General features: G+C 40.8%; 1 protein-coding gene across 1 annotated transcript in view; it reads right to left on the minus strand.

The window, feature by feature from the left end:
- Positions 1–22,248, minus strand: part of CHODL (chondrolectin) — a 44,644-nt gene that overhangs the window by 1,582 nt on the left and 20,814 nt on the right. Inside the window, exons 2-6 of the mRNA XM_039497807.1 lie at positions 8,835–9,147; positions 7,901–8,058; positions 5,503–5,550; positions 5,003–5,086; positions 2,197–2,299 (exon numbers count right to left, since the gene is read on the minus strand). Of these exons, the coding sequence (XP_039353741.1) occupies positions 2,197–2,299; positions 5,003–5,086; positions 5,503–5,550; positions 7,901–8,058; positions 8,835–9,147 (706 nt within the window). The remainder of the gene's footprint in view (positions 1–2,196; positions 2,300–5,002; positions 5,087–5,502; positions 5,551–7,900; positions 8,059–8,834; positions 9,148–22,248) is intronic.

The following is a 22,248-nucleotide window of genomic DNA, read 5'->3' on the forward strand; positions in this document are numbered from 1 at the left end:
CAGTGGAGGATCTGACTCTGCATGCAATTTCCAGGAGTAATGTTAAGTAAGGAGCAATAAATAGTTTGAGGATATTGTCTAAAATTGTTGCTTTGACTGTGAAATACAATCATAGAAACTGAGACATATACCAGGTTGGAATTTAAACTTTCTGCAAGGCATTCAGATGATAATGGAGATGGGTCTGTGAAGCAGTTTCTCCTTGCTTCCCTGGAAGAAAGGAAAGGGAGAGCATCTAAGCATGAATGAGCTGATTGTTGCTACTAATTACAGGCGAGATGCTCTGTTTCCCTTTACTGCTACCCTATAAGAACCCAAACCAGTCAAAACTGTCCATGTTCTTCCAAGCTAAGCAAGCCCCAGAAGGCATGGATTATGGCTCCACAGCAAGCTAACCTTTCAGAGGAAAGGTTATCTTCCTATGAAAGCCTACAAAAGAAAAAGGGAGAAGAAGAGACTCATTTGTAAATTGGGAACTTCCTTTTAGGGTAGAACTCTTCACAGAAAGCACTGGAATTCCCAACTTCTTGTGCTCTGCTCTTTCTAGCTCTTGGAAAGTGCAAAATCCTTTTCTTGGATGAATTATTACAGTTTCAGGGGCCTGATCCAAAACCCACTGAAGTCAACAAGTCTTTCCATTGACATCAGTGGGCTATGCATCACACACTCACATTCTTGCATGGTCTATCTGGAAAGAAAGGCAAGACCTGAACTCAGCCTTAAAAACCCTTTGCATGGTAGCGGAGAGTGTGGAATGAGCTGCTAAAAAAAAAAAAATCATGAATGTACCTGCCATGATATTTACCTAGAAGGCCAATCCCACTGTTATGCAAGGTGAGATATATCTCCTAATCCTTACAATGTTATGAATGGGCACCCTTCATCACAACCTTCATGGAATCTACCAAGATCCTGTTGGTCAGCGCTGGAATCATAGTGGTTGTATGTAGGTATGGATTTGCCTGACGTGTTACTATTGCCGAGGTTGGGAAATACAAATCTTCCACTTCTTTATATGGAAGTGCACATCTTTAGGATACCCTACATGTTCTAACGTAGGTCTCATGCATCTGGAGGGATAGGATTACTAAATAACTGTGTGATGCCAGGGAATACCAGTGATGGTTTATATAAATATCAGGTGATTGTTTCCCATTTGAGGCAATATTTTTTTTAAAGTTTCAGAAATTGCTTACCTTTTATTTTGTTTTCTGTTTCACAAGGAAGAATTAAAACTGAAACCCACCAAAAAAAGAGAAAATTAAGCCTTCCAAATTTTAAAAAAGCTAAAAGAAAGCCCACATGGAACATCACCCCATTTTACTATAGAAACTCTTCCATCGGCTATTCTCTGGGTCCTCAGAGTTGTTAGTAATCCTACCTTCACACCAAAGCTGATATTTAGGGGCAGAGGAGTGCCATGAATGAAGTATTAGCATCATGGTCATATGTACGTGCTTGGGAGGAGGGAGGCGCCACCACCAATCAATATGCTACAAAAGTGCTGACTACTACTGTCAAAACAGATGCATTCTTAAATGTTAGCTGCTGTGATTTCAGTGCTGAGTGCTGGAATCCAGGTAATTACACTGCCCATAAACATGTTTGTTTTTGTGAAGTTCTTCTGCTCTGGTGGCATCTTTCTTGCTCTTCCTGGATGGCTAGCGAATCAAGACTTATCAGGCTGCTACCCCTTTAAGTTTTTTTCCTAACAACTTATGCCCATTCAGCCAGGGAAGAATTCACCCTTTGTGCAGAAAGTTGGGGGAGCGGGGTGCTCCTTCTGCATGCTCCATGTCAGTGAAGCCTCCCAATGTCATTCCCAAGAGATCAGTTCCAATATAGATTGTGATCAGGCTGCAGGAAGTAAGGGAAAATTGCAACAGTAGAGACAGAAAAAACTGTCCTCCTTGGAACTGGAAAAATTCCTTATGGAGGCATAGTGTGTTTTAAGGGATCTGTGGATCTACATTAGGCCAGAGCCTTTTCATTGGCAAAAACCCATGAACATGAATTTTCAGTTGTCAGATATAAGTAAATTGCTTGGATTTTCAGGGACAACAAGATGCATACAGCACAACTGAGAAGGAAGCAAGGGAGAGATGTAAGCATTCTTTATGTATGAAGAGCTTGCTAATGGAAACCTGAATTCATCATTATAAGACAATTTCATTCCAATGTATTAAAAGTATTTACCTTTTGTGTAGCATCTGGAAACAGCAAGTACCAAAAGCCACTAATATCAACAACAGCAGTGGTATGGTTGGTATAACAACATAAATTAAATTTGGAATTATACCTACAAGGAAAAAAAAGTCTTTCATTAGTGCATACTGTATTGAAAGTCACTGTTCCATCTCACTATATCTATCTATACGCCCACATAGTTCAATTCTGAATTCCTTGTGTAGAAAGACTGCTAATCAATTTTAAAGGAAGATGTGAATATATTAGGAATATAAGACTAAGCCCCCAATATTTTATGAAAATGATGTCCAGAAGGTGCACACTGTAGTTTTCCTTATAAGATTCATATCTCATTATACTTACACTGCAGCTAAAATATACACTCGATTACATGCTGTGGGCTGAATAGTCACAGCTCTTATTCAACCATGCAAGGGGTAAGAGGTCATAAGCCCCAGATCCACTCCCCACCCCAATTCCCCTTTACAGCCCTCATGACTGAGACTCTTTCTGGCTGAGAGGGGGAGAGCAGGAGCTACTCATCTGACCCACTCTGCAGTGAAATCATGGAAAGGAATGGATAGAGGGTATCAGGAGCCCTGGATCCACCTCTCCTACTCACTGGTCACAATATCTACCTTGGTACTCAGTGGGGAGTAAGCTGCTCCATGAAAAGGGGTGAAGTAATTTACTCTTCCCACAGAGCAATAGGGAAGCAGAGGCAGAACTGTGACTCTGAGTCCCCACTGGTTCTCTGATCTTCTACTGGACCAGCACAGCTACGCGTTGCTCCTTACTCAGGCTAGACTGAAAAGTTATGGTCTGCCCTTATGCCATTTGAACTTTTTTTCTTTTCTCAGTATAGCAGTTCAAGAACAAAAACAATTCCTGAAGCATTGTTTCCTTTGATCTATTATAGAAAGAGGTGAGGCCCTTTCTACCCAAATGCTTACAGTGGGCTCACGAAGAGGGATCTTTAGACTCCAGAGACAGCTGTTGTGTGTGAAGGAACCATCCTTTGCCCCTTCAGTAATATGCCACCATACACTTAACATACTGCTGCTTACTGACCACCCTGTAGTACCAAGCAATCATCATTGTACAGCTATGTTTAATAGGATCAGCTTCCAGGTTCAAGAGAGAAACTGTGATTACATGTTAAATAATTGTATACCAACATTGTATTACCATACACAAGACAAGGTACTTGTAGTTGTCTAAACCTGACCCACAAGCTGGGACTCTGTATACAACTATTTTTGAATATACTTTCACTTGCAAGAGAAAATGTTTAAGGCCAGTTTATAACCCATAAATTAAATGAATTTGTGGGTCTCTGAGCAGTTCTTAGCGGGTAGATGGCCCCATCCCAAAAAACACCACCACAGTTGGCACTTTTCTTGGCAGTTTTTCAAATGCTCTCAACCTAGAGATGATCCCTCCAGATATGGGTGGGGGCACATGAGGAACCTTGCTGTACCTTGAGGCTATTGGGTAGGTAACACAACACTTCAGTCCCTAGAACTATCAATCTGGCACCTTTTGTGAGCACTAAAATTCAGTTTCTAAAGAGAAAACAAGTGTCTTATGTTTGTGTTAGATCGTTTTACACATTTCTGGCTTTGACTGTATCAGAGATATTTGAGGCCTGATCCTGTAATCAGATCCACAGTGGTAGAACCCTGTGCCCTGGTAGAGACCCACTGAGTTCAGAGGGGCATTGGTGAGGGGCAAAGATCTGATCCAGGTTCATGCAGATCCAACTGCAGTGCTGAAGACACAGTAGCAATATTTGAAATAGTTGAGTATTCCCTCCCAGAAAGCTAATCACAGCCATTGATTCCTGCAAGAACAACTAAGAGAAACTGATCAGAAGTCTTGGATTATTAGTCAAGGGTATTGTGATGGGGTGAACTAGGCTCAGAGGCCCACCACTGGAGGCCTCAGGGTGCTACCACCACTCCATCTCAGAGAGGAATTGAGTCCACCCAGTGACCTAGAGAGGCTGTGGGGTGGGGGAGAGAAGCAGCCAATGAGAGAGGCTACAGGGAGCAGCCAATCATGGCCCAAGAGGGTGATATAAAAGGAGCTGCAGAGCCAGAGTCAGGTAGTTGCTGCCTGGAGCTGAAGGAATGAGGACTGTGTTCCTGGCTGGGTGATGGAGCAGCAGTACCATGGACAGATCAGTTGCTGGCAAGAACTAGGGAGCAACAGGGAGCTCCTGGCTGGCTGCTGGGACTGAAGATAGAAGAACAGCTGGGGCCAGAAAGGTATGGTGCCACACCAGGATTGAGGGACTACTTGAGGATAGCTCAGAAGGGGCTGCCAGACTGATTAAGGACTGAGCCCAGGGAGGGCTGCAGGAAGACAGTGTCTCCAGTGAGGAAGCCCTGGGGGGTCTGGCCCCATACCAGGGCCGGGACTATTTAAAGACTGAGCCCAGGGAAGGCTACAGAGATACCAATGGAGGGGTATTGGGATAGGCCCCTAGTGGACTGCATACAGCAGAAGGAGTCTGTTTTGTTTCACATATATATTGCATGTGTGACTTGGCCAGAGGATTGAGTTGTTGAAAACCTGCCTAAGAAACCACCTACTGAACTCACCACAGACTAAGAGAGTGAAGGCACGCGCACCTGGCCAGGGGGCACTCATGAGAAGTGGATGCCACCCCTTACAGGTATATTTTCAGCAGACCTCTAAGGAATAAACTGTCTAATTCCCATCAACAGGGGAAGTTGCATATCTCATTCTTACTTCCTCCATCCTCTGTTACTATTTTACTCCGAACATTAAAACCCTATGAATACATTACCTGTTTCAGTAACAACTACATGAGAATTATCTTCTGGTTTGTTTTCATCATAAGGCTTTCCTGCTGTCACTGATGGAAAAACCTCTGAAAAAGAAGTTAAACAGATTAGAAAAATAACAACCATAGAAAGAGGGGTTATTACATGTTGTAGCATCTGTTCATAGTTTTTTTACATTAAAACAGATTCATATTTGTTATCTGAACTGTTTCAGTATTGAATAAGTTATTGAAAGTAAATGTGTCTACAGAACTTTAGTGTGTTAGGATTAAATATGGAATAGGAATTAAAAGCAGCAGTGTTTTGAACTACATCCATATATTTGCAACTACATCTGAAAATATTCCTCTCTGCAGGATTCTCTTTCAATATGTTCCATTACTAACACGTCTGTTTAAAAAATAAAAAACTATATAACTTTCCTGGAGCCTGTAAATGATTCATGAGATTATGTCTTTGCCATTGCAACTCAAGCTAAAAGTTTTTTTTTAAAGTTTCTTACCATAATCTGTGTCTGTTCTGTCGCCTAGTTCTTTTTCTAGGACATTATCTGTTAAATCAATCGTTTGACAATGAAAGAGTAAGAGTAATAAAACATATCTTTTACATTGTTTTACAGATAGTACCATAGCTCAAAACTATGCTCCCATGTTCATTAAAAAAACACAATTATTGCAGAGTTCTTTAACTTCATATTTCAACATTTGGCAAGCACCTTTCTGAAGAATGTTTGACACAAAACATTAAAGTTAAGGGTTGGTATCAGCCTACTTCTAGTCCGTACTTCTGTACAAATCTAGATAAATAGGAATGCTGCAGTTTTGCCTTAAGCCCATTTTTTTTTCCTGTGGAATCTACTAATTTATTGGATGAATAATTGAAACCCACCCTTTTCTTGTGTCAGATAATTTGAATATAGCTTTTCTTAACATCTCACTTCTTCTCTTATAGTCAGAGGATCCTAGAACATACTAAAATGGGCAGTGATCTTGATAGTGTGGGCTAAAGAAGCCATTTCTTATTTCCAAGATGATTATCAAAAAATTAGCTGTAGAGCAATGAGAAGTATGAACCAGATGTTTTGACAGAATTTGATATATATTTTTGCTACAGACATCCCTAAAATAAAAAAAAGATACAACAATGAACTATTAGAAATTGGGTGGTAAGGAAATGCAATCATTGCAGAAGAGGAGGTTAATATTCCATTTCTAATGAAAGATACACAATTGGAAACTATAACTATAAAACATGCAGCAAAGGCCAGTTAGGATGTAGAAATGGGACAGTAGCATTATCTACGTCTAAAGGATTCCATAGATTATTGAAAGTATTCTGAATTGAGAGGATGATCACAGAAGTAGAATCTGTATGGTGATTTGGATACCATTCCCATGTTATAAGATTATGAACACCAGTAGTATTACTGGTCTTTAGCTCAAAACAGTAATGCTCAGAGTTCAAAGAGGTAATAAAATCTACTACAACAGTAACAATTACTTCAGCTTCTCAGATAAAAACTGGTTAATTGGAACATGGTTTGGAGAAAAATGTTAAAGTACTAGCAACTATTGCTTCTAAAAGTAGCTAATTGTGGAGCTTAAAGGGGTGGATTAATTTTTAATTTGATCTGAAAATCAAGATGCAGGAGGAGTTGGCTCAGAAAATAAATATGATTACAGCTACTAGTATATAATTAAGATCAACATCCTTTCAAGGTGAATGAGATTCAAACCCACAGCTAGTACTGTGACATTAAACACCATCAAGGGAGGTTCCCCCATCCCACACTTGAAGATATTATTTAGATAGAAAACAAAAAAATGCAATATGTCAATTGGGCTTGGAGGCTGGCTGAGTAAGATTTCCTAATGAATCACAGAGCCAAACTCACAACATGAATTTTGATAGTTCCGTTGTAAAGATGGAAAAAAAAGGAAGTTTGAGGAATGGAAATCAATTGGTTCTCCTACTCTGATTTTTCTAAATTTGTAAATCTCACTGAAATTGAAACAGTGACCCTAATCTGCAGGCAGACTGAGATTTACTGTCTGTAAGGTGTAAAAGACATTTCAGTTTGTAATATACACTTTTGTGGTTAGAGCCTGATTTTGTAAGAAGCAGTTGGATGGGAATCTCTGCAGGTTCAGATTAAACGCTGAAACTCTGGTTCAGTGTGGGGTTTTACATGCAGCCTGATTCTGATGAGGATGGTTTACAACCTGTTTGTTTTTTGTATGCAGTCTGGCTAAATTTATACTGGGATTTGTATGTTCTCTTTGTGGTCACAGTGGACAATTTAACACTCAGTAATGCTTTGAGTACCATAATCCTGGTAAGAAATGTGGTGTTTGTCTACTGCCAAGCATGACTACTATAACTAAAAAACTATTATAGCCTCAAATTCAAGCTTGCTTCCAATTTCCTTGTTCTGGCTGTCCAGTTCTAAGTCTCCTCAACTGAAATATGCAGGATCCAGAAAAGATTCCCATGTCATTTCTGTAGGTTAAGCCAAACTGAAAAATCCCTGGCCTCTTGTGTCCTCATCTGAACTGGTGTGCCTGTGTGTCTAATTTTCTTCCTGTTGCGCTGGACCTCCCTGAATTCCATTTACCTGTATTCATTTTACAAATAGATTAAGTGATATTTCCAAGACATCACAGAAAGTCAGTGACAGAGCCGGAGGGTGAGAACTAGCATTACTTGAAAATGGTGAAAATATTTTGGCAACATTTCACATGAAAACATTGGCCAATTCATTTCATCCAGTTTTCAAGTTCTTTCAGTACAGTTTTCCACAAAATATTGAGGATCCCCAAATCCCTAACATTTTCTGCCAAAGCAGTGACTTTTCTGTTAATATATACCACGTGTGAAATCTGACTTTAGCTTTTTCTTACCTGGACTATACTTGCAGATAAAATTGTGCTTCATGTTGCATCTGTCGTCATTCCACTGGTAAAGGTAAGGCCCCCCAAGGCCAGGGTTTGCAGTTGGTTGATGATACATCACAACACAAGCTTCACTTCCACAGGAAGGCTCATCTGTATACCAATTTCTAGCAGTGCATGTAAATCATAATGTTCAAACTCTTGCAGATAAAAGGCCCACCATATCATCTAATAGAACCATTCGCAAGCATCCAGAAATGCCATAATCTAGTGAAAGTTATAGTACATAGGCTCCATTGTCCCTTAAAGCAGAATAAGCTGCATTTCCCCCATCTCCTGCATGGAACAGAGTAGAGGTCTACTACCAGTCTTGCAGATCTTGGAGCATCTTCCTGCAGTAAGGAGCATCCATGCAGATGTTCCTTCCTTCCCTTCTGATGCCTGCTTTCCCTGCCATCTATCCACAGATGCCCTGCAGATTATGGCTCCTGAATGTTGCCATTTGTTCTACTGGTCTTTAGCTGAATCAGGAAATCTAATGGGGTTTTCAAAATCTGGGATGTGGGCAGAGTGAGTTACTCTAAACAGTCTGCACTAAGTTACGCAGCTGTTGGCCTTCTAGTTTGAGGGCCAGAATCCAGCAGAGTTTGGTTGCCACCCGCCTCCTTCCAACACCACAGAGCTGGAAGCTTGTGGAGCCCTTACTTCTATGAGGCTGGGAGCGGGCTGAGATAAGCATGCCGCAGAGACATCCTTCCACATCTCCAAGTGCATATCCATTGGCTCAGCCTCCTCGTGTGAAGAAGCAGCAGGGGCATGTTAGCCTCACTGACCAACTTTTCTATATGCTTCAATTCACAAAACATTTGACTTTTTTGGGTGCTGCACACACTATTTCCCTCCATAAACTCTTTAAACTATAGGGAATCTCCCAGACTTTTACCTGAATGATGAAACGGTTCCATCAGTCCATTGGTAGAGCTCAGGGCAAGCACTCGATGTTGCTTGTCCCTCTCCGCTTCTCCACAATCCAATCCAGAAGTCACCATCAGAAATCCCAGAGCCCGACTTAGTGAGGTTTTGTAACATGTTTTCTATGAGCTTCTGTTCAGCTTCACTTTCCAGACTTAAAAGCACACCACCATCGATTTCACAGGCATGACGGGCCTCCTGAAAGCCAACACGTCTTGACAAGTCCTGGAAGTAGGCTATCTTGTAACAGGGACGCTTGATATCTCCATAACACACTTTTTGACCTTAAATACCATGACAAAGAAGATTAATTATATTTCTACTTGCCACTTGCTGAAGGAAGTCATGCTTTATTTTGATAGGGGCTCAGAAGTATTAACCCAATCTCCAGTTTTAACATTGCACATCTTGGTTCCTGTCCTAAAATCCCTAAGCAGATGAAAGTCCCATCGAAACCATTGAGAATCCCTTTGACAACTACGCAAATTTTCTTTGCTTAAGGACTGCAGAACATAACATAAGAACATAAGAAAGAGAAAGGCAGGGGACAGAAGACCAGTCCCCCCTCTCCCATCTGTCTCTCGACACAGTGGCCCCCCGCTGCCCCTGCCCCTGGAACCTAAAACAACAGGCAATGATCATCTCCTCTCCCATCCCATCTCTCCTCTGAAGAACAGAGGCTAGGGACACCATTCTTACCCATCCTGGCTAATAGCCATTTATGGACTTAGCCACCATGAATTTATCCAGTCCCCTTTTAAACATTGTTATAGAGTTGTGCCCCTTCCTTAAAAGTAGTATGTTTTTTTTAAATGCTGTAGGTGGGACCAATCCCACTTCTATTGGCATGAATGGCAAAACTCCATTTGACTTTAATAGACACAAAATTAGGCACCAAATTTCCATTGTTAAAAGGAGGTCATGAGTTTCTTCAGTCAGTTATCTAATCCTGCTTGTTTGGATTCCCCAATATTTATAGTTTTACCCCTATCTCCAGGCATGTTCAATGCAGTCAATGGAAACTACGGATGGTACCTGAGACCATAACAATACATAGCTAAGTGTAGCAGGTGGTCCCCTGCTCCTGCCCTGAAGGGCTTAAAGCCAGCCCTGGGAGAGGGCTGAGGCCGGGAAGGCAGTAACAGTTGGGGCCATACCCCAATCAGGGCCAGCTGGGCCGTATAAGAGGCTGTGAGCCAGAAGCCCAAACAGTCTCCCTCTGCCTGTAGAGGGAGATGGGCCTGGCTGCAGGGAGCTAGAGACTGGATACCTGAGTGGAGCAGGGCTGGGGAAAAGCTGAGGAGCTGGGGAGCTCCAGCCTGGAAAGCCCCAGGCTGTGGCCTAGCATTGGGCTAACAGGTTCTGGGGGTTGCAGAGGGCAGCCCAGGGGTAGGCAAAGGCAGCAGGTCCAAACCCAACCTTGCCAGTCATGAGTGGGGCTAGACGATGACTGGCAGTAGCCTGGTACTGAGGCAAGGTGGAGATAGTGTTTGGAGGTTCCCCAGGGAGGGGAGACTCTGAGAGAAAGGGGTTACTGCCAGGGGGCAGCATCCCAGATAAAGGGGCACCTGGTCCGGGAGGGACATGGGGGCCAGAGGACAGGCGGATCATCAGCCTGCAGAGGGCACTGTGAAGCTAGAATGAGCTAATTCCATGAGAGACCAGCAGAAGGCGCCGCAGGGGTGAGTCCACTCATCTACACCAAGCAGAACAATATAATCAAAATATTTTCAGAAAGCATCAAATCTAATGTGTTCACACAAACAAATATTTACTTAAACTTCAGTAGATAAATCTGTTTAAAGGATCAAACCAAATGCTCCAATGACTTTTTTTTTAATGAAACTGCAAGGTAAAGAAAGTGAAACTGCACTTATTATATATTTACTTTCTTCCAAAAGCAGTTGAAATGTGTGCTTACCATACTGTATTTGCTATTGACCTCTTTTAGAACTTATGCTTTGAATCTAAAATGACAAATGATTCGAATCAGAGCAAATCAGTGGTGTCATCTGTATATATAATGTGGTGAGTGCTGCTGAAGCCCACTGATGTTTAAAAATGTACCAGCTGTATGTATAGTGATCTTGATTTTTATCTTAAGACTTTACGCAATTTCTTTTAGACTTCTTGTAGTTGGACTAACTAAAAGCCTCTTTTAAAAGAATCATTTTTCTTTTCTATTCCAATTCCAACATAGAAAATATGCAAATTATAGTATTTTGTAAAGTTAACAAAGGCCTTACAGAAGTAATAAGAAATTACTATAATTATCTAGACTGTTTGAACACACGCAGAAAACAATTTTACCATTAAACCTGTAAAAAATAAGTTGTTCATAAGCCATATCTGTTGAAGAGGAGCATAAATGATTATTTTTACTTGAAAAAATCCATCTCTTTTGTATACTTCACTTTTTAACCATAATAAATATTAACAGATCTAGGTAAACACCCCAGTGACTTTATACCTGAAAAAGTTTTATCCTATTTAGCTTGATAAATGTATACGTTTTTGTAATTAGGACACAAACATCATTATGCAACTTAAATTTAATTTTTCCCTAAATGTTTTTCCATACACAAAGTGTAATCATATTATTTCAATCAAAATGGCTTTTATGATATATTAAGAGAATGACAAAACAAGAAATAACAAAAGTAGGTCTTCATGAAAGAGTGAAAAGAACAGGAGTACTTGGGGCACCTTAGAGATTAACAAATTTACTTGAACATAAGCTTTCGTGGGCTACAGCCCACAGAGTGAGTACACAGTGGGTCTGATTTTCCTCCATTAAGTTATTCTTAATTCACATAAATGCAGAATCAGGCATACTGTGTATGATTCCTCAGAAGCAGGTTATATTTGCATACTGCATAGTAGGTGCTTCTCTCCATTTATAGACATATACAGCATAATTCCTGGAACTTCCAGCTAATAGCCAGAATTCATTAAGTAATAGTTAATATGATCAAATCCATCTAGCTAAGTCCAAAGGTAACTCCCATTGCTACAGATTTTTCAATGAAAAACAAATGTGGCTCTTCTGTGTTGTAGGGATGACCCTTATATTTAGTTTGGCTACCTCTTTACATTATAAATTATTCTTATGACCTTTCTTGAAAAGCGCTAATACTTCCATTGTTTGAAGTAGGCCTTTGAAATTCAAAAGGGAGAAATCCCTCAGGTCACAGAAGTGCCTTTTCTTTGTCCGATGAAATTCTGTTCAGGTTTGGTGGTGGTATAAACTTTAGAAAAATCATCATTTCCCTTCTGTCACTTTTGGTAGGCAGCAAAAGTGTGACAGCCTGCCAAAATAATAACCCAACATGAATACTCTAACCTAAGGCCAGGCTTACATCAGCTCCACATACTACACAGACAACCCTTCAAGAAGACAGCTTCCTAAAGAGTTGGGGGGCAGAAATTCTGATGAGACTTGCCCTGACAATGGCTCCCAGATTCTGCACATGGATCCAGAGGTTCAGTCCTGTCTCCTCTCCCAAGATAATAGCTTTTTCCTCCTACCTGCTAAAGAAATAAGTCCTGTAGTTCTAGCTGTGCTGCAGTGCTGAAGGTTCTGGGTTCAAACCCTGATAATGATGCACATTGAGGAGTTGTTATAGATGTGCATAACAGAATTTGATTTTTACCCAGTTCTTTTTAAAAATTATTTTCCTTAAAAAAAATGTAGTCAAAGAACATTATTAAGGTTGCAAAGTCAAGCATTCAAAAGTTAGGAAATGTGAACATTAAGATTGCCCTGTGCTATTTAACTTAACTTGTGTCATTTGTACACATGCATTATTATACAGCCTTTAATTATATAATCACATACTATTTTTTCCACTGGACCTCTGCCTCATTCAGTGCAAAAGATGGACCATGCACAGGAAATGAGACAGCTGTTGAATATTTTTATCCTCATCATTCAATGAGTAGCCCCTGCCTTATTTAATGCAAAACATCCCAAGACTGAAATAAATACTAAATTATTTAGGTTGCAAGAATCTTTATAATGGAAAATGTTAGGTGATCTAAATAGAGGGGTAAACCTATAAACTTGAATTGAAAAGTATATATAGATTCTGAAGATCATTTGCCCAGTGACTTCTTATTCTAACTTTCCAGTTAAATATTAGGGATTTATTCTCCTCTTGTTCTGTGCACCTGGCTCCCAAGAGGTAGGTCTGCATGGTGGGGACAGATAGGCCTGTCACCAGAGCTGATCCAGAGATCTGCTGGGAGCTGTGATTCGGGATGTGGTCCTGAGATTGAAGAGGATCCTAACTAGAGCAGGAAAGAATCTACTGATTTTCCTTCTTGCAGATTCTTGCCAGAACATACAAAGGAAGGCTATGCCAGGCTGGGGAAGACACGTAAAGAAATGGAGGCTCAAGTGATCTTCAGTGGGATTCTGTCTCTAGAGGAGAAGACAAGACAAGATTATGATCATCAACAGATGGCTCAGGCAGTGGAGCTATAAGGAGGGCTTTGGGATGTTCAACAATTAGGAGGCAATGATGGACAGAAGACTTTTCTCATAGGATGGACTCCACCCAAGTAGAGTTCAATTCAGAGTTTAATATCTAGCAGACTGCTTACACCCAATCCCCAGGTACGGAGCCTTACCAACCTTCAGGTATGGAGCTTGTCACAACTGATTAAAAGAGCTTTAAACTAGGAACTTGGGGGAGACAGCTGGAAAATGCTAATGAAATTGTCATGCCTCTAACATTGAGAGGGAAGAAAATCAAGTAAGAGAGGTTACAGCATTGGAAAAAGGAACAGAGAGTAGGAGATTAGATATCAAGAGGAAAGATGGTGCCAATATCAATGACAGTCAGGTAGGTGAAACTGGCAGTGAAATGACTGTACCTAATAGGGCAAGGAATGTTGGTGAAGCCAAACAGAAACAACTAAGATGTCTGCACACCAATGCAAGGAGCCTGGGTGACAAAATGGAGGAACTAGAACTACTGGTACAGGAAGTAAAACCAGCTATTATAGAAATAATAGACACATGGTGGAATAGTAGGCCTGAATAGAATACAGGTATTGAAGGGTGTATGCTGTTCAGGAAAGACAGAAATAAAGATAAAGATGGTAGAGTAGCATTGAATATTAATGATAAGGTAGACTGTAAAGAAATCAGAAGTGATGGAATGGATGAAACAGACTCTGTTTGGGTCCCAATCACTTGGGGAAATAAGGTAAAAGAGGCTCTACTGGGATACTACTTAGACAAAGGAATTGCAATAGATCTAATCTGTTCAGCAAAGCAGTTGATAAAGATCCACATGGGAATTTATTAGTCAAACTGGAGAAAATGGGGATTAACATCAGAATCTAAAGGTGGGTAAGGAACTGGTTAAAGGGAAGGCCACAATGGGTCATACTGAAAGATGAACTGTCAGGCTGGAGGGAGGTTACTTGTGGAGTTCCTCAGGCACTGATCTTCAGACCAATCTTATTTAACATTTTCATCAATAACTGTGGCACAAAATGTGGGGATTTGCTAATAAAATTTGTGGATGATATCAAGTTGGGAGGTATTGTCAATATGGAGAAGGACGTGAATATCATACGGAAGAAGGAAGAATATCATACCAGAAGATTTGGATGATCTTGAAAACTGGAGTAGCAGAAATGCAAATAGTGCAAAGGTCATGCACTTAGGTACTAACCGGAAGAATTTTTGCTATATGTTGGGGACATGTCAGTTGGAAACTGCGGAGGAGGAGAAAGATCTGGGTGTATTGGTCTACCACAGAATGACTATCAGCTGCTCATGTGTTGCAGCCATGAAAAAGGCAAATGCAATCCAAGGATGCATCAGGCGAGGTATTTCCAGTAGAGCTAGGAATGTGTTATTACCATTATATAAGGCACTAGTGAGACCTCTTCTGGAACACTGTGTGCATTTGTGGTCTCCCATGTTTAAGACAGTGAATTCAGATGCAGAGAAGAGCTGCTAGGATGGTCAGAGGAATGGAAACCCTATCTTATGAGAGGGGATTTAAGGAGATTGTCTTATTTAGCCTAACAGAATGGAGGCTGGGGGGAGATACGATTGCTATCTATAAATACGTCAAAAGAATCAACACCAGAGACTAAGAGGAATGATTTAAGTTAAGGACCAATGTTGGTACAAGAACTAATGGATATAAACTGGCCATCAAAAAGCTTAGGCTTGAAGTTAGACTACAGCTTTTAACCATCAGTGGAGGGAAGTTCTGGAAAAGCCTTCCAAGGAGAGTAGTGAGGGGGAAAAAATCTATCTTGTTTTAAGAGTGAGATTGATAAATTTATGGAGGGGGTGGTATGATAAGGTTGCCTACAATGGCATATGGCCCATTCACTACTACTATTAGCAAATATCTCCAGTGGCCACAGATGATACAGTAGAGAGCGAGGACTCTGAGTTACTACAGAGAAACCTTTCCAGGGTCTGGCAGGGTCTGGGTTTTGCCATATTTGGGGTCAGGAAGGAACTTTCCCCCCAGGTCACATTGAAAGAAAGGGTTTTTTCACCTTCCTCTGCAGATGGGGCATGGGCCACTTGCTGGTTTGAGCTAGAGTAAATGGTGAATTCTTTTTAACTTGAAATCTTTAAATCAAGATTTCAGGACCTCAGTAATTCAGCCAGAGATTATGGGCCTACTGCAGCAGGGGTGGGTGAGGCTCTGTGCAATGTGCAGGAAGTCAGATTAGAATGATGATCCCTTTTGGCCTTAAAGTCTGAGACCTTAATAGGAGATGTATTGGTGATGATAGATTACTGATTATCATGATTTCACGAGAGTTACTTCATCACTTAAGGTCAAATGCATTCCCCTTATCAAGCTGGAGCAGCCAGGCTTAGCACAATAGGGGATACTTCCTGAGGGCTGTGATGACTGTTCCCAGGCCATGGAAAAACAGTGGAGCCTCTCTGGAGATGCTATTTCAGCCTTTATTGCTGATCCCCAGTTTGTGAAACCTAAGTGGATCCATATCGTGATGGATACACTGAACCTCGCCTCCCTCAAAGGCCACTGTACTGAGTTGCAGATTGAGCCCCCTTTGGAGCTGGTGTGCAAAATATAAAGACATGTGCAGGCTCCTCAGACCTTTTCTGCGTGCAAAGTTTCACAGGTTTAACTAACCATGAGTTTTCTAAACCCATTTAGTTAAACCCATGCAACCTCGTGTGTGGACACTCTTATACCAATTTTAAACCCTGTTTGTATTACTTTAGTCCGTATGTATGTCCACACTGGAGTATGCACTAGTTTAACTCATTCAGTTTTTAAAGTGACTTCTCCTTCATCTGATACCTTCCACGGCTGTGGCAAAAGGCATAGGTTTTGTTCCTTAGAATATCAGGCTAATAGCTATTCCCAAGGCACAGTGTCTATAGAACACCACAGAGGAAACAGTCTGTGAATAGCTGTAAGTGGCATGTTTTGGGATCCAGCCCCTCATGTGCAAATGAAACACCTGAAATCAGATGGTATGTTCTGCAGAGAAGGTTGTGAAGTCCTCTGTGCTCTAGCTAAATTAGTTCCTGACGTTCAAGCAGTGACCTACTCTGAATCCTCTTCTTTTATGCTTCTGAAGAGGAGTTTCATCATCTTTGCTGCTGCAGCAGAAGTCATTCAATGTGCTAATGGAAATCTGGAATTGGGTATTAATGGCTGGTAAATCAGCTGACATTTTAGTGCCCTTCTCTGAGCATGCTGCGATGTCAGCTGCTTGAGTTTCATTTTTAGCAATTTTGTCTGTTATTCATCATCTACAAAGCAGAAATGATCTGACAGTGAAAAATGGTAGAGTGTACTGCACACAGTGTTGCAGACAAAATGGGTAGTAAAACGTTGACAATGAGCTGTTTAACCCTTTCATAACAAGAACTTTAAAAAGGGTAACAACCCATAATTTAAAGTAATGTATTGGATAATTCTATGTCATACATTTAGGATCAGATTCTCCCACCATTATAATTCTTTAGTAGACCCTAATTTTGCAAGTAATTTCATTGGAATGAAGGGGGCTACTGCAAAATAACATACTACTCTATCGGAATATAGGTGGCAGGATCAGGCCCTTATTACCTGAGGGCAAAATTCTGGACTGTGTTGCATGAGTGATGGAAGAGGACACAAGAAATCTCTTCCATCCCCAACTGGGCACCTGGGTAGGGATAGAGCAGTATGCAGATCTTGTATTCCCTTGAACACTAGGCTGAATAATGCACCAGATAAGACCCCAATATGTGCTTTTATTATTATTATATGACATGCTCAGCCATTTTGAGATTATAGACAGGCCCCTGGCTTCTTACCATTAGGCAGCAGGTATTGTGGGCAGAAGAACAGAAACGTATACAGTTCCTTTTATTGGAGTGTGTTACATCACCCCCCTTACCGCTGCTCCCTGAGCTATCCTGCCTTGTGCAGACAGAATAGCTCAAAACATTCCATTCTTACTAACCCTACACCACTGAGAGGAGGATTTTGGCCTTATTTTTTTCCCCCAATCTTTTTTTTTTATCCTACATGCTTGTGAAACAGACATTGTCCTACTGAAACTTGCTTTACAAATCAAATGTCCTTAGCCCTATTATTAACACCTTCCATTCTTAAAACTGGAACCCTTTGAAAAACATCCAATTTATAGATCCAACACTGACATTATTCACTTTTTGTACTTTATTCAAACTGAACTATTGCAAAAAAGCTAGTCATTTTCCTATCCTGGCAGTCATGTACCAGCACAATGATGTGATATTTTGATGACAAACACCAATCAGAAAAAAAACGCAATTGTCATCTGAATATTTTAAATGTAATTTAAAAAATTCTACCAATATTAATATCAGCAAAGCAATTATCTGAAAGAAAAAAAAACAGGAAACAAAGACAATAATTCAGTAGAGCTTTTATATATTTAGGTTCCAGGCGGTCAATTAATTTCGTATTGGCATAGTAATGCATTATTAAATGGGAATACTAAATGCTTTTAAGTCTGCACTTATAAGTAACTTCTGCCAAAATTTTGCTGAGAACCAGGATCGTCAATCAGAACTGCACCACTCGAGGAATTGTAGCCAAGGCTTTCAGAAGTGTTCAGTGATTTGGGGTGCATTTAATTTGTAGATGCTTAACTTACGACACATTAAAGGGCCTGATTTCTAGAGGGTAGGGGATCAGCGGTTTCTGAAACAAGGTACCTTTTAGATGTCTCAAGCTGGGCACCCAAAATTACTTGTCACTTTTGGAAATCTTGGACAGTCTTTGCTTGGAGTGTCACTATTTACTAATCTACTGCCTGTGGCTATGGATGTTCAGAGGGATTCTCCCAGGAAATGCACACTACAACAAAAGCTCTGATACCATTTCAATGAATGGTGTGCTCCCTTTCCTTTGAGCCCAACCCTCACTCATCCTCCCTTCCTCCATTAGCACTCACAAGGGTATTAGCAGAAAGCAGTGTCTTAATTCCCTCTCCCTCCCCATATTGTGCAGTCACATAGGACCTACCTTGACCTAGTCCCTGGGTGATTTAAAAAAACCTATTCAGTAAAAATTGAATTGTTGCAAAAGAAAACTGGATACTTAATACCTGTTGGACTGTCCCCATCAAATTTAGCCTTAAGAATTCAGTGTTATACCAGACAGTAGCAATGCTCTATCAGAAGTAAAGTTTCTTAGTATCATGTGATCAGATTATGTCATTCCTAGCTTGGACCTCACATGAATTAGCTCATATTGCTTGTATGAAGTTTTGTCTCATGGGAAATTATACTTTGTTCCCACTCACCTCCTTATCTATTTTAAAGGAGGTGTGGGTTTTCATTAACTCAATTATTTCTGTTCTAATTTCCTCCCACTTGATATGAAGCCTACACTCTTCAGCTGCCCCCTTCCTTCAGCTTGTTCACTGCTATTGCTTGTCAACATCCTAGCATATCATATTAATTCCTTGAGGAAATTTCCTTCTGGGTGACTTTAATAGGTAACATCTTTTTAACAGAAACTTCTTTTGCTTTCACTCTTCTTGTTTCCTCCCCAACTCAGAGATGACACTGCTTTGGCCATCATTCCCCTTCCCCCTCCCCCCCCCCCGCCCAAATTCTGTGCTCTTTCCTGCCTATCAATTTCTTCTTTCCTCTCCTCTCCCCTTCTCGCTCCCTTCTTGTTCTTCCCACTAACTCACTTGATGGAACCTCTTGTCTTCAGCTCGGTTCCTATACTCTGATTCTTTTTCTCATTTAAAGTCTCTAGCATCTTACTTTAATTTAACATCTCGACTTTTTTATTCATTGAGCTCTGATATTTTCCATTGGCTCTAGTGCTCCTCTTACATCTGAGTTCTTACTTTCTCTTGTCTGTTGGCTCGGTATTACCTCTGTTGTTAAATTCAGTGAGCTGATCATCCTGAGTGAGCACCTGGGTGAAAAACTAACATGCTTTTAAATCTGCCTTATCATCCTTTCCAGCTGGACTATTTGCAGTCTTTTATCCAAGGCCTAATTACTCTAGTTATTCACATAAGCGTTTTGCTTCATCCTTTGCCCCCTCAACCACCCAACTTCTTCCACATCCTCATTACATTTCACCTCTTATCACTTTACCTGATGTTTGGTGAGCAAAGTTGCTCTTGTTTGCAAAGACTTTGGTCCTTCTCTTGCGCCTTTCCTAACCTCCATCTGCATCTCTCGTTACTTTCCCTCCATCCTTGGGACTGAAATTGTAATATCGAAACCTTACATCATAAAAAACAAAACAAACAAACAAAAGCCCTACATACACATAGTCCATAATAAACAGTATATGCTCTGGGCAGTTTGAAGAGATTTGGTTATACAATACAATAGTTATGTGCATTTGTAAATATTCCACAGTGCATCTGCCATGGGAAATTATGTGCGAGCATTAAACAAAAGCACATGCCCTTTTCACTCTCCCCAGAAGGTAACTATGGAGGATGTAACCGCAGACTCTAGGGATCATGTGACTATAGTTTGGGAGCTGGACTATATAAAGCCACAGGATGCAGATACTTCAGGGAGCTGTCAGAATTATTCTGGGTCTCTCTATTCAGGAGTGGAAGATTAGGGTCAAGGCAAGACCTGTGAGGGGATGTTCCTCTTCATCAAGAGGGCTGGAGAAAGAGCAAGGAGAGGCTAGCTGCCAGAAAGGCCCTGGGAGGGAGCCTAATGAGAGTCAGGGGACAGAAAAATCTAGAGAGGGATGAAGCTGGCACCAGTCCTTGTTTAAGAGCCCTAGGCTGGGACATCTGAATAGGATGGAAGGAAACTCCCCCACCAGCTCTGCATCAGAGTGAAGACCTGGGGAAAGGTGGAGGTTACTGAGCCAGAGGAGATCCAGGGAAGAGGGGCTTTTGCTTTGGTTGGAGGAACAGAAGCACCAAAAGTCACAGGAAAATTGAGGTATGAATTATTTTATGGTCAGAGGGGGCCTACATTATCAGAAGAGAATCAGAGGCACAACAGGGAAACTGAGGTAAGAATATACAAACTGATGCCAGAAAGATAAGACTCTGTTACAGATCCCAACTGAGACCAGGGCCCATTGCACCAGGCAGTGTACATCCACTTAGTGAAGGATAATCCCTGCCTCAAAGTGTTTACAATCTAAATAGACAAGTCAAAATTATTACCCCTATTTGACAAATGGGAAACTGAAGCACAGAGAGATTAAGTGATTTAGCCAAGATGACACAGGAAGTCTGTGGCAGACCTGGGAATTAAATCCAGATTTCTTAGTGGATAAAGCTCTGAATTGCAACTCAAGTCCGTGTCCTTTTGCACTTTTCCCTGTGACCACTTCATTTTAATTCTTTTGCCAACTGTTGAATGTGGAGAGGTGCAAAGAAGCTAAAATAGTCTATTTTAACTCCATTGAACCCTCCATATTATATACAAATGCTGGCAAAAGACTACTATAAAATTCATAATCGCTCCCTTAAAATTAAACACCAATGTGTTACCCCTTATAAATGCAGAGGCTAATTTGGGTGCAGATAAAACATCACAGTCAGGGAGACTATTTTCACACTGTATAATGAATAATGATTTCTCTGCCCTAAAACATGGCTGCTGGACAGAATGGGTATATGACTCTATTTTTTTTTTTTAGTTTGAATGCATTAGAATAATAGAATATCTGGGTTGGAAGGGACCTCAGGAGGTCATCTAGTCCAACTCCCTGCTCAAAGCAGGACCAATTCCCAACTAAATCATCCCAGCCAGGGTTTTGTCAAGTCTGGCCTTAAAAACCTCTAAGGAAAGAGATTCAACCACCTCCCTAGGTAACCCGTTCCAGTGCTTCACCACCCTCCTAGTAAAAATATTTTTCCTAATAGCCATCGTAAACCTCCCCCACTGCAACTTGAGACTGAGGGATGTGCTGGCCGCCGCTTCCCGCAGCCCCCATTGGCCTGGAGCAGCAAACTGCAGCCAGCGGGAGCCGTGATCGACCGAACTTGTGGACGTGGCAGGTAAACAAACCGTCCCAGCCCGCCAGTGTGCTTACCCTGCCGAGCCACGTGCCAAAGGTTGCCGATCCCTGATCTAAATAATTTTGAGAAGTTATTCTGGCTTTACAGTTTTTTAATTTTCAAATTGAAACCTAGCACATATGTTTGAGTGGAAGACTTTGGTTAAGTTCATATGAAAGGCATACATTTTCTGTACTGATGGTGAATTTCATTTACCTCAGCTATATTATCTATGGGGGGGGGGAACAATGAGTGGTTTTTAATTTAAAAAATTGTGGACAATGCAATGATTATTAAAGTGAATGAGTAATTGTATTGGCTAGAGCTGACTAGGCATAACCGAGTCAGATTTTGTGAAAGCTATCCCAACAATGGTCTGAATTATTACCAAAATAGGATTCCCCTAGAGGTCTTCAGAAGTGAGAGGCTAGTATATTAACTTACTACACCAGAAGAAATAGCATTTTAATAGAAACTACCCCTAGTATTCCCCAGTGTCCTTAAGATCGTATCTCATTACAGTGTAAACTCCTAGGGGCAGGGACTACCTCTGTTTGTACAGCACCTAGCATAATAGGGCTACTGTACTATAAAATAATAAGTGCCTTTGCTTACTGACAAGGAAAAATGCTTTCTTTGCAACTTCTAAATAATATCATATCTTTAAAATCAGTCCCTTTATGAGTAGTGAAACGTTAGTTTGCATTAGTCATTTTTGAAAGTTTTAACCCTTTTTTATGGTTTATTGATGGGATCCCATAGAATTAGCCATGTGGCAGAATTCATTGTCTGATCACATAAAACAGCAAGTGACCGTTTTGGTCAGAATTTAAGCACTTTTTGACTTTGAAGGATGTGCATTGTGTGTATTAAGGCAA

This window comes from Mauremys reevesii, linkage group 1 (assembly GCF_016161935.1).
Source record: "Mauremys reevesii isolate NIE-2019 linkage group 1, ASM1616193v1, whole genome shotgun sequence".
NCBI lineage: Eukaryota > Metazoa > Chordata > Testudines > Geoemydidae > Mauremys > Mauremys reevesii.